General features: G+C 44.1%; 1 protein-coding gene across 1 annotated transcript in view; it reads right to left on the bottom strand.

Moving 5' to 3' along the window:
* LRGUK (leucine rich repeats and guanylate kinase domain containing) overlaps positions 1-12,068 on the bottom strand; it is a 68,549-nt gene extending 56,481 nt beyond the window's left edge. Inside the window, 3 exon segments of the mRNA XM_036427350.2 lie at positions 3,109-3,190; positions 6,088-6,195; positions 11,711-12,068. Coding sequence (XP_036283243.1) covers positions 3,109-3,190; positions 6,088-6,195; positions 11,711-12,019 — 499 coding nt within the window. The 5' untranslated portion in view covers positions 12,020-12,068.
* Positions 12,069-13,304: the final 1,236 nt, after the last annotated feature.

Genomic DNA, 13,304 nt, shown 5'->3' with positions numbered 1-13,304 from the left:
CCCAGGTTGCAGGCTCCATCCCCAGTTGGGGGCGTGCAGGAGGCAGCTGATCAATGATTCTCTCCCATCACTGATGCTTCTATCCTTCTCTCCCTCTCCTTTCCTCTCTGAAATCAATACAAATGTGTTTTAAAGAAAGAAACCAGCTCCGGAAGAACCCCACAATAAGGACTTGCTGCCTGTCTCTGCCAGTAACGTGTTTCTCCACCTGAAAATGGTAGTGATGGCACCTCCTCTCTTCTCTTTCTAGATCACAGGGCCAGTCACAGCCACTGAAGCCAGAAGCAATCCGCCAACTGCTACTTCATTTCTCTGGCGAAACCACCCCCTCCCTCTAGCCCAGTGGTCGGCAAACTCATTAGTCAACAGAGCCAAATATCAGCAGTACAATGACTGAAATTTCTTTTGGGAGACATAATTTTTTAAACTTAAACTTCTTCTAACGCCACTTCTCCACAATAGACTTGCCCAGGCCGTGGTGTTTTGTGGAAGAGCCACATTTAAGGGGCCAAAGAGCCGCATGTAGCTCGCGAGCCCGTTTGCCGACCACGGCTCTAGGCTGTCCATTGAAATGAAATTGTCCTGGGAGGGGCACCCACAGGAACATCAACTCTTCGGTGGGAATTAATGAGGGAATCAAGGAAGGCCGCCTGTGAGACACCTAAGAGGAAACTGCCATTGCTTTACAAGCTTGTCCTGCTTGTTCCTTCTGAGCTCGCTCTGTGTCTGTTCATCAGTGGTGGTCTCAACTCTTAATTTCCACCCGCCCTCCGCACCCTGCAGCTGACCTTTCTGTGGCCGGTAAGGGCTGTGCCACTGAGTTCTGACGTGAAGCACAGCAGCAGCTACCACTTAGATGGAGATGAAGAGGTGGCAGGTACATTTCACACTGTGCAGACGGACAATGCTTTCAAGTCACCGACAGAGTTCATGGTCCAGATTGCTGGGTTTCTAACTTCAAGCCGGTTAATTCCTAACTCGGTGTAGTGACCTTCACGTCCACCAGATGGCAGGAGCACCTCGAGGCTACATCCCTGGTTCTCAAAGTGTGATCCTGACCAGCTTCACTGGGGAGCTACTAACTGGAAATGCAAATTCTCAATCCCCACCCCAGATCTGAACCATCATTGGGTCGATGTGTAAACTGATCCACAGTAGCATTTGTATAAAGTTCTTTTTATCAAGCTCTGAGGGTGCGGCACAGCCACCTGTGTATGATCAGCCCCCACTCCACGCCCCAGGTGATTCTGGTGCAAACTGAGATTGGTCTGCTTCCATTCATCAGTAACACTGTCCTCACAGAAAGAAAAATCCACTGTACTTTACAGACAGTAGCTTCTCAAACACTTGAGGAGCTAATAAAACAGGCCTTACAGGTGAAAGGAAACTGACCCCAGAGGAAAGCTTCATTGGCAAGTGTGGGCTCCTTGCTCAAGTGATGCACACCTCTGCCCCCGCCCCCAGCACCAGCACCAGCACCTGGAAGCCGCCCGCCGCTCTGCAATTCCTTACCCAGTGAATGAAACCAACTGTGTGGGGCGAGAGGTGAGCGCCTGCCAGTAATACTGAAAAAGTCTTTCTGATGTTGTGGAATCTGAGATTTGCTTTGAAATAATCCTGGGGAGTGGGGCAGGGAGGCATAGAGGAAGCAAGATAGGCCACAGGCCCAGCCGATGTGGCTCAGTGGTTGAGTATCGGCCCACGAATCAGGAGGCCACGGTTCAATTCCTTATCAGGGCAGCAGTTGTGGGGGGCATGCAGGAGGGAGCCAATCAATGTTTCTCTTTCATCAGTGTTTCTGTCTCTCTTCCTTTGCCTTCTTCTCTCTAAAATCAATATATACATATATTTTAAAGTACTAAATACTTAAAAAAAAAAAAAAAAAAAAAATAGACCATGGCTGGTAATTGTTGAACCCAATTATTCTTGATGACAGTTCCTCTACTTGTTCACATGTTTGTACTTTTTCATAATAAAGTTTTATAAAACTGGGAGTGGGGGGGGGGTCTTTCAAAACAATATCATTTTAAGAAAAAATATGCTAGAATATTTCTTAGCCATTGAAATAAAAGTAGATTTTAATTATTGCAGTCATATAAGGTTAAAAACAACAACACTTAAAATGAGCCAGAAAAGACCTTATCAGCAACATTTAATTGTGATGGAAAGACAAACTGAAGAAGAGAGTAGAAAGATTATCGGTGAAGAAAGCTTTTTTGAAGATTTGCTTCTTTCCTTAGAAGTCTGAGGAAAAGAATTGTATACTTCAACTTCAAATAAGATCAGAAAATTAGAAACAAGGATCAAGCTTTCAAGAAAATGTAACTAATTTCATTAAATGTGAACAAGGTGTCACAACAAATAGGTCATATAGACCTTCTAATGTCAAATTTAAGAGTTTAAGAATCAACTAACTATAGAGACAGCAAAAATAGAGGAAAAAATTAATTTGTGAATCTCTGTGCTCACACAAGAACAGAACTAGATGGCCAGTACTAAAATGTTGCTGATGCAAATGCAAAATAAAGGAAAGAATCCATTAAAAGGAAGAAAATAAAAACGAATTCATCTACACTGAGTAAACTAAAAGAGGGAAAGAAAGGGGATCCTGGAATATTCAGGAAGTATTAAACAAGTAATCATTCCTCTCTTAAAAGGAAAAAAGCAAACCTTCCACTGATACCCTCGCCCACAGCATAATATCTCAGGTTTGCCCACTCTGACCTTCTCTTCAGCCTTCAGCCATTGGTGCCTTTTTACATGGAGTGCGTTGGGTGGATGTGTAAGTTGATCCACAGTGGCATTTGTATCAAGTTTTGTAGTATTAAACCATATCACCTAATGCAAAGCTCAATTTCTGAAAAGATCCAGTGACCCATCGATGTACTAGATACAGGCGTCCTCAAACTTTTTAAAGTGGGAGCCAGATCACGGTCCCTCAGAGAGCTGGAGGGCTGGACTATATGAACTACTAATTCCTACTGTAACACCTCGGCTGCGCTCACTGCCCAAAAAACCTGGCGGGCCGGATCAGACTCCTCTGCGGGCCGCATGTGGCCCGCGGGCCGTAGTTTGAAGATGCCTGTAACTAGAATGACAATTCCATACCTCCAATTTTATTGACTGAGAGATCCAGCATCTGCAGGTGGACATATCCGCAGAGGATGCTAATGTCAATCAAATCACAACCCTGAGAAAATAAAAGGTAAAGGACTTCAATGTTGCTTTCATAGTTGGTACTCAGCCTTCTCCCAACGTCTAGAAATAACAGTTGTTCAATAAATAAATAAATAAATAAATAAATAAATAAATAAATCCAGAATTCCTTTCATAAAATAGAGAAGGGGGGTTGGGGGGAGGGAGAATCTGAAGCCTACTACTAATAGCATCCCAAACCAGACTAAAAGCCCCATTTAAAAATGCATTCCTCTGGCCGAGACCTGTTTGGCTCAATGGATAGAGCGTCGGCTTGGGGACTGAAAGGTCCCGGGTTCGATTCCGGTCAAGGGCATGTACCTTGGTTGCGGGCATATCCCCAGTAGGGGGTGTGCAAGAGGCAGCTGATCGATGACTCTCTCTCTCATCGATGTTTCTAACTCTCTATCTCTCTCCCTTCCTCTCTGTACAAAATCAATAAAATATGTTTAAAAAAAAAGAAAGAAAGAAAAAAAAAGAACTACAACAAAAAAATATTTATTTAAAAAAAAATGCATTCCTCTGAAGAAAATAATAGTGTAGAAAATTAGTGTTGTTACCAAGAACAAATTCAACATGAAAAGGCAAATTAAGGCAGTGCCACGAAGACCTTTTGAGCGGAGTTTTATATTAAGAAACACGAACAAGTAATAGAGCCACAGTCTTTATCTGGTTGAAGAAAAAACAAGCGGATGCCTGGAATTTACATGGCACCTTAAAGAGCGTTCACACCTAATTGGGAGATCATTAACCACAACGCGTTCTCACAGGGCTCATTTTCAACTCTCCCACAACAGAGGGAAAACCTGTGGGATCCGTGGGGCCAAGTGTTCCCAATTTAGAGATGAGGAAAGTAAGGTGCAGAGAGGAGTGTAAATAGCCCAACATCGCATAGCAAGTTGGTGGCAAAGACGCAGATCCAAGTCTCCTGAGACCTTCGCTAGCATTCCCTTCATGATTTCCAGCTTCTAGTGAACTGACAGGGAAAGGAGGGGTATTCGGCCCCTTGGGACAAAGACTCATGCCACTGGCTGGTGTTCTGACGTCAGAGTCAGAAAAAGCCGACCAGTGATGTGTCATCAACGCAAGTTCTCAGCTACCATAATAACGGTGTTCAAAAGAGACCACCAGAACAGTGATCGGTAACTCCCTACTGACACCCTGCGGGGTAGAGGGCACCGTGCCTGCCGTGATGAGAAATACAATAATGAAACACAGCCCTTATTGTGCCCTTAAGAAATGCATGACTCTGGTGGAAGAGAACCTACATACACAAGTAATAACAGAAAATAAAAAATAACTTTCATAAAATAGAGTAGAAGTGAGGGGGGGGGGGGGGGGGGAATCTGAAGCCTACTTACAAATAGGATCCCAAACCAGACTACAAGCCCCATTTAAAAATGTATTCCTCTGAAGAAAGTAATAGCGTAGAAAATTAGTGTTGTTAGCAAGAACAAATACTACTGAAAAGGCAAATTAAGGCAGTGCCACGAAGACCTTTTGAGTGGAGTTTTGTATTAAGAAACATGGACGAGTAATAGAGCCACAGCCTTTATCTGGTTGAAGAAAAAGCAGATGCCTGGAATTTAAATGGCACCTTAAAGAGAGTTCACACCTAATCGGGAGATCATTAACCACATAAATTGTGGTCCAACATACCTACTAGTAAGATATTGGGGGATGGGGGTGTCACTAAACCAGGCAACCCTAAGACAATGTATTCAGTAAAGACAGGTTATGAAGGCAAAGTAATTCAACACGTGATATCTCACATGTAAGGAGGTCAGTGGCAAAGCAAGTTAAGCTCTAGTCCATCTGGCTGAAATAAGATTTAAAGAATTGCTTTTTTTTGGTAGATCAATTTAAGGCATAGCGCTGCGTACCTAAGTGGAATATTGATCGCCAGGGACTTGTGTGTGGATGTATTGGCTGCTGGAGTCATCTACCATTCCAGTGCCCACACAGTGCAATTCACACAGGGTGCTCCCTGTATGTGACTGCCCGGCCGGCTGAGTTAGCCATAAAACGGTATAAAGTGAAAACAGGAAAAGGTGAGAGCCATAATATGCTGTTCTCATAGGACATGCCATGGAGCCAGCGTGGGTGAAGAGAGCTTAACGCTTCTCAGATAGTTTACTAATTTAAACCCAAGACAGAACAGCCTTATGATGAATTTATACACTTGAGCCAAATTTTGGTGCCATAGTAAAATTTCAGTGTATCTGCGTTTACTCAAGGAATGTTAATGCTTTACAATACAAGAAAGCAAAAAGATGGACTGTTTGCCTAGGACTGTAGAAAAACAAGGGAAAGAAGCCAGAGTCCCCTGAGGATTCTGCTCCTCTGAGGAAATCGAGCCCAGATTCCGTGCTGCACTGTGACCAGCATCGAAATCTTGAAAATTGACGAATAACAATACACTTGTGTTCATTAATAATAGGTGTCTTTAGGAAAGTGAGAGACTGCTCACAGCTACTTATTTCTTGACTTACTAGGGGGGAAAGTCAATACCAAAACCCTTTGTTCCCATGGATTCAGATATAAATTGTAGTCCTGATCAGAGAGAAAATTCTTAAAGAGTTTTTGATTAGTTTTTACAGAACCAAATTCAACCTTCTGGAAAGAAGGCATTGATTGCCATAAAATAACTACTTAAGATGAAAGAAATAGGCTCCGAAGGGAATGAAACAACGGAATTTAAGAAGCAGATTGTTGGACTGGCCAGGATTCTCTGATGTCGAACATTTCCATAAATAACTCTTATCACCAATCTCCACCAAATGTGACTAAGACATGGGGCCACCACAAAAGCTATGGGTATCAGAAAAAAAAAAAAATGAATGTGGCCAGTGTCAGGATGGAGCCAGGCAATGGCGATCTTGTCTCACTCACCGATAGAGTTAGGTTGAGGAAGACCTGCTCAGTCCCGGGACCGGAGCGCCCCAAATGGTAGAGTGCCTCAGCCACAGCCTCCTCTCTCAGGACGCCATCAAATTCACCCTGAAAAAAAAAAATCATCAGAGGTGGCCCAAGAGGACTTCCATTGCAGAGAAACTAGCCATCCGTCTCCTTCTGGCACTTACTCAGAATGTGACATATCCAGGAGCTGAGCACTCCAAACCTTACCCGTCCCCCCAAATTCTGTGTGGAGGGCACAGATTACATTTGTTTACATCAGTATCTTATCAAGTCATTGCTTTCGCTGCTGCTAACTTTTCAGGTGGTCACTGGCGTCAGGTGCCAGGTGGAAGGAGCACAGTGGGCACGCCAATATTAGTGGTGATAGTCACAGTGACGGAGCACCGTGCCAAGAGCCAGTGATGGAATCAACTCATTTAATCCTCCTGACCACCCCCAGGTAGGTACCCTTAGCTCCATTCACAGGTGAAGAAGGATTGCAGAGGTTAATTTGCCTGAAACTGCATAGCTAGTTTGTGACAGAGCCCAAACACAACCCACGTCTTTCCAACCCCAGGGCCATTCTCACATCTTTCCAACACCCACTGAACTTGTTCTTGGGTCACAACAGAGTCTCCAGTCTGTTCGTCCTTCCCTTCTCAGAGTCTACCTGTCTCCTCCTGACTGTACTTGTTTCCGTACTGGGTATCCCATGAGCAATTTATTTTCTTTTCTTTTTTTTAATATATATTTTATTGATTTTTTTTACAGAGAGGAAGGGAGAGGAATAGAGAGTTAGAAACATCGATGAGAGAGAAACATCGATCAGCTGCCTCCTGCACCCCTACCCCCCACTGGGGCTGTGCCCACAACCAAGGTACATGCCTCTGACCGGAATCGAACCTGGGACCCTTCACTCTGCAGGTCGATGCTCTATCCACTGAGCCAAACCAGTTAGGGCCCCATGAGCAATTTCAATGTCTCTACTCTCAAGTCTCTGATTCCTGGCCCCCTGGCTGCAATTGCCACATACATACCCAAACCTGGAGCGAGTTCACAGTTGAGCACTGTGCAGATTGTGGCATGCTCATCACATGCCGGACAAGGACAAGCGATTTCAGGACTTTGATAACCATGACACTAGCGGTAAACAGGGCACCCTTTTTGTCAGGTCTAGTGAGGAGCAAGAGAGTAGCAAAGGCTTCCTTGGGGAGAGCAGTTGAGACCCAAAGTTGTGAGTTATTGTGGAAAAGGAGAAGGAGGGGCAGAAAAGCGGGCCAAGAAAGATACTGCAGGTGAAGAGGGAAACCATGCACAAGATCTCCACGGCAAAGGCCTGCATGGCCCACTGGGGAAACGACAGAGATCCAACTAGCTAAGCATAAAGTGGGGAGGGGGCGTTCAGTGCCTAGTACAAACACAGGTTGAAGAATTAATGACCCCATTCTCCCCTGGAGCTGCTGAGAAGGCTGGGAAGGGCCCCACCACCATGCCTTCTGGTGCCGCTCTACAGTCAACTCCACCTGGGCCTCAGGCCAATTAGCCATCCCCACTCTCAACTCGCAGAGTCCACCCTCTCCTCAAGCTGGCCAGTGCCGCCACTCCTTTGGCAAAGTAGAAACAACCAGACACGAACCCCCTCCATGTTCTGCACCTGCCCCAATGCTGCTCACTTGGGTCTCAGATAGGCCTGCTCCTTCTCCACTTTCGGGGTCCCCCTCCCTCTATTTCCTCAGGGACTTCGCTCAGGGACCATCCATGTTGCCCTCTTTTGTGATTTCACCAAATCACTCTCCACTGTCCTTCTCCAGCTGTACAAGTTGTGAGTCTCTTTGGTCCTGGAGGGCTCCCTTCAGTCCTGCTTATGTTCCGTCATCTGGAGCTATTGTCTCCCTTGATCATCAAGTTCCTCCAAGGCTGTTTTTTGTCCTTCAGCTCCCCTTCCTCGCCTCCCATTCACTCTTCAGCTCACTACAGTTAGGCTTCTGCTTCACCACATCACAAAACCACATGGGCCTCAGGTAGGCCCAGCTAAGAAGCACTTTTTAGGCCTCGTCCCATTTAACATAATGACATCAACAATATTCCTGTGTCCTCAAGACTCTTCCTTGCCTTGGCTTCCCTATCACACAACTCTCCCTTCCTCCCTTCCTCCCTCCCTCCCTCCCTCCCTCCCTCCCTCCTTCCCTTCCTTCCTTCTTTCCATCCATCATCTATCCATATATTTGTATTGATTTTAAAGAGAGGAAGGGAGAGGGAGAGAGAGAAACATCAATGATGAGAGGAAATTATTGAGTGGCTGCCTCCTGCACGCCCCCTACTGGGGATCAAGCCCACAACCCTGAACTCCTGGATCACATCCACAAGGACAAGGCATACCCAGCTCTTCTTTCCAGTTTCATTCCCTAAACTCTCCTCATCTGCTTGCTACTTAAATACCTACACCCCAGGGTTCTATGCTTGGCTGTCCTCTCCTCTTCCTTCCTGGCTGATCACACAGACTCCAATGCTGATGATTCCTAGTCTTCTATTCTGAGTCTGTGTCCCTAATTTCAGTCATATGACTAGTATATCCTACTCCTTATTACACAGCTCTATCTGTTCCTGTTTTTTTTTTAAATTTTTTTTATTATGGTTAAGGCCTTAACTTCCCCACCCCCATCCCAGACCATGTTATAGGCCTAGCAGGCATCCCAGGCTTATTATATTCAACAAGTAACTTTCCCATCTCAAATATGTTACATGTTTTCATCTTTACCTTCCTTCCAATTTCCACTTCCACTGCCTGAATGCAGCCTTTTGTCTCTCTTCCATAGATACTTCTGGAGTCTTCTCCCTGACCTCCTGCTTCTAAACAAATCCCACTCAGCCTCCAGAGCCCTCCACAACCTGGCCCCCACCTCAGCCGCCTTTTCTGCTCTCACCTGTAATCCTTCAATAGGAGAAGCTGCCATCTGCCTGCCCACACATCACCTCTCCACCCAGACAAGGGCCTACTTTCCTTAAAGTCTTCCATGGTCCCTACAACCCAGCTGGCATCTGTACACAGCAGAGTACATAATGCTTCAGATAATGCATAGGTATGATATACTCACATTCTTATCTCACTTTGAGAGGGACCATGTAGGTCCTCAGTCACGTTCTATCTCCTATCATTACTGTTGCTATTAGTATTACATAAAAAATTTTGGGAGCTTACTCTAAATCAGACACTATATTAAGGACTTCAACATAGTTTCTCATTAAATTTGATATTCATAACAATCCATGAGTAGGCATTATTACCCACATTAGTCACTGTGAAGGAGTGACTTTCATGCATCAGACACATGTAATGGGCTCAGACTCTTCTTTTGCCCCTTATACTCAAAGAGCGCTTCTTACATAGCAATCATTCTATTAATGTTTTGCTCAATGAAGTCTACATGAATTAAATCACTTAATGGGCTATAGTTAGCAAATAAAAGCATGCAAATTATTATTTGTATTAGTAACAGTATAATAATATAGTATGCTAAGTATTTTACATGTAGAATCTCATTTAATTCTCACAATTCTCCTTTGAGGTAGGTTTTATTATAATTCCCATATTCCAGATGAGACATTGAGAAATAAAGTAATTTGCTCAAAATCTCACAGCTAACAAAAGGCTTTATAGGAACCAAGGACAGTATTCTGAACAGCTGGTCTACACTATCTCCCTCAAGTCCATGAGGGCTTCAGAGGTTTGAGGCTAATTGCATTACAGGCACTCAGTAATCACTGTGGCCATCACGGCATTACAAATCTTAACTAGGCTATGACATGGAAGAGAAATCCCTAAACATGAAAGTTCAAGTAAGTCCTTTTAAGCTTGACAGTTAAGTATATTAAAACTTATGAGACACTCTAAAAAGCTAACATATGTAAAAACACAAAATAAATATGAACATTTAGAATGTAAATGGAAGAACTAATAAACTTTTCCCATACACACCCTATAGGCCAAAAAGGAGTAACTAGTTCAAGTTTGTTAATGGCATACTGAAGATGGGTTAACAATGGTACTAATGAGCCTCATAGCTTAAGAGCATGTGTTAATTAGAATAATAAAGTGAACTGGTGATTCATTTGTGAATTCCTCTGGGGTGGAAGCTGGTGGAAACCATACAAACATCTCAAAATGGTAAAAACACTGCAATTGTTTTTGCAATCAGTCACTGTTAAAGGTTGCAAAGTAAATAAAAAGATGAACAAATAAGGAATAATTCCCTATAATCTATTTTAAGCAAAACCAATATGTAACTAGCCCCTGTAAAAGGGGAGAGAAAACTAGGAAAGATAAAATGAGGTGGGAAAAAACGGGCCAAATATTGAGAGTGAAGGGAACCCAGAGGGTTAAAGTGTAAGTGGCGAGTGGTGGCCTCAGAGTAACAGAAGACAGAGAAGGTTACTGAGGGGGGAAATAAGAAGAGGTAAGACTAAAGAGGAAAAGAGTTTGGGAAACACAGCAGGCATGCAGAGAAGCATGTTTGGCTTCAAGGAGGAAAAGTGACTAGGGAAAGGTGCAGACTTGCAAAGAGGGCAAGACAGGCGAACATCACAGAATGGGGACATGGGAATCATTCTAATTCTCTGCATCATACTAGTGTCAACTTCTGAAAAGAATTTGAGGCAATTTATACTACAAACGTAGAGGAAAGAGAAGAGAAAAACCTATCTCAAGAAAAACGATTGAAAGTAAGAAAACTATTGATTTGAGTCTCCTGGCAGCAGGACAAAGAGGAGAGCATAACAGTTCATTGAAAAGAAGCTAGTCAATAATGTGTGTGTGTGTGTGTGTGTGTTTAAGAAAATAAATATTAGAAGCCAAGAAAAGGAAGTGGTGTGATGAGAAGTAGAAAGGGACAGAAGACAGATAATGGGCTAAGAAGAAAGCAGGATGATAAGTGTAAGAAAGGAGTGGATTTGAGTGGTGTTTAGAATGGGTATCTATTAACGTGAATTTGTATAATGTACAAGGCAAAGCCACCACCCCAGGCAATGTCAATGGGAATCCTAAAACACTCCCAAAGTGAGGTGTGTGTGTGTGTGTGTGTGTGTGTGTGTGTGTTGCTTGATATGTGTCAGACACACTTGGCAGAAGTAATATATTAAACTTGTAAGTCACTTAGTGTTTAAGGAAGCACTTCTCAAATTATTTCAAAAAATAAAATAAAATAAATCCCTAGACAATAAAGGGACTAGAAGTGGGAGAGGGCACTGGAGTACTACAAAACCCCGGGGAAAGGGTGCAGGGGATGTCAAGGATGAACTCTACTTACAATCTTGTCAAGGTATAATTTTAACGAAGTCAAAGCCTTAAGTCCCATATAAATAGTAATTTTTCATAACGACGCTGCATAATTTGACTCTTAAGAAACCAAGTGTGCTAATGAAACTAAAGAAGAAACTTGGAAATATTTCAATGAGCGGTGAGTGAGAAAACCGGGTACCTGAAATGAGAAGAAAACAGGGGAAGCCTCGAGGTGGTCAGGACTAAGGAGGGGTGCTTTGGGGGCGCGGCAGAAGCAGCAGGGCCTCAGGGCCTGAGAGAGGAGTGAGGGGGGGGGGGGGGGGGAGGGGAGAGAAGGCACACCTCCAAATTCAGCAGCTCGGACTCTGAGGACTCCTCGGAATCCGTCAGCTCCTCTTCCTCGCCCATGGCCACGCTCTCGGTTTCCTCTTGCCCTGGTTCGGACTCCGGATAGCGGTGGTGAACGATCTGCTGGAGCAGGAAGGTGGAGGAGGAAGGTGTGGAAGGACCTGTCAGTCTCTGACCCTTGGGAAAAGAAGACCAGCGTTCTTTTTCTGAGCGAACCAGTACCGACTGGGCTCCGCCTCTTCCACCACTCACGCCTCCCTGGTTAGTTTTTCTTCTCTGGGGATCTCCCCCGGAGGTCGCCATCTTGTTTACCTGGGTTGCCTAAGAGACTGACACGGGGATATGGGCACCGCAAGGGATTCTGGGGGTTGTAGTCTTTCCCCATCCAGAGTCCTAGCTTTAGGTCAGTGACACCAGTGGTGCTCGCCTTTCTTTCTCTTTTTCTGCCCCCCCTTCCCCTCCCCCTCCCCCTCCCCTTCCTCCTTTAAATACATTTTATTGATTTTTTTTACAGAGAGGAAGGGAGAGGAATAGAGAGATAGAAACATCGATCAGCTGCCTCCTGCACAATCCTCACTGGGGATGTGCCCACAACAAAGGTACATGTCCTTGACCAGAATCAAACCTGGGACCCTTGAGTCTGCAGGCTGATGCTCTATCCACTGAGCCAAACCGGTTAGGGCTCCGCCCCCTCTTCTTGTTGTTGTTCTCCTCTCCTCCCACCCCGCTTTAGTGCATTCAGGGTCTGACTTTGTTTCTTTTTGTCTTTCTCATTTTCACCTTTTTTCACACACCTCTTTTCTTTGTGTTCAACTGTTTTCTCTGGACCTCGAGGCCCCTCTCAAAGATTTCTCATCCTACCATAAGATTAACTGTGAGCCACATCCTGTTTCATCCACGAAGGCTCTTTTGCAGAGTTGAACTTTGGCAGTGTTAGATGTTTCTCTAACACTCTGTATCCAAAAGCTAATAATGCTGAAGTTTTACACTATGCAGAGTGTGGTATTAGGAGATGAGAGTGTGTATAAATGAAATAAAAGGCGTGGCTTCTCACCTTATGGTTTAATTGGAGATAATAAAGAGAAACTACTTTATTATCTCCAATTAAAACAACTGAAGCTGATTTGCAATTAAATTCAATTTTTCTCAAACATGATAAGCCATGTCTTTGGGGAGAAAAAAAATGACAGTGGTCCAACAATCCAATCCAGAGAGAGAGGGGGTGGGGAGTGGGGGGGAAGACTGTCAAGTTGATACTATATCTGAAAGCTTCTGAAAAGCTATTGGCATTCCACAAATAATTGTTAGTCAAGTGACCCGAATTTAATAATTATTTTTGTCTTTTTGCATAGGTCCTCTTTGCGGTTTCATAAAATACTCTGGGAAGATTACAAAGCATGACTTTATGTTAGTGTGATTTTTTGCAGCCCTATAGCCTTAAGCTCCCCAAAGTAGACAGTCTATAGAAAAGCAGAATGACAATTACAGTAACTATTATTGTCATCATGATGGCAATAGAGGTCCTTGCAGGGAAGATGTCCTCATCCTCCTGGCCTTACAGGCATTTTCTCCATGCTTCAGTGACAGC

Source organism: Pipistrellus kuhlii, unplaced genomic scaffold (assembly GCF_014108245.1).
Source record: "Pipistrellus kuhlii isolate mPipKuh1 unplaced genomic scaffold, mPipKuh1.p scaffold_m20_p_10, whole genome shotgun sequence".
NCBI lineage: Eukaryota > Metazoa > Chordata > Mammalia > Chiroptera > Vespertilionidae > Pipistrellus > Pipistrellus kuhlii.
Note: the sequence above shows the minus strand (reverse complement) of the source record. Positions and strands in the feature narration are given on the sequence as shown.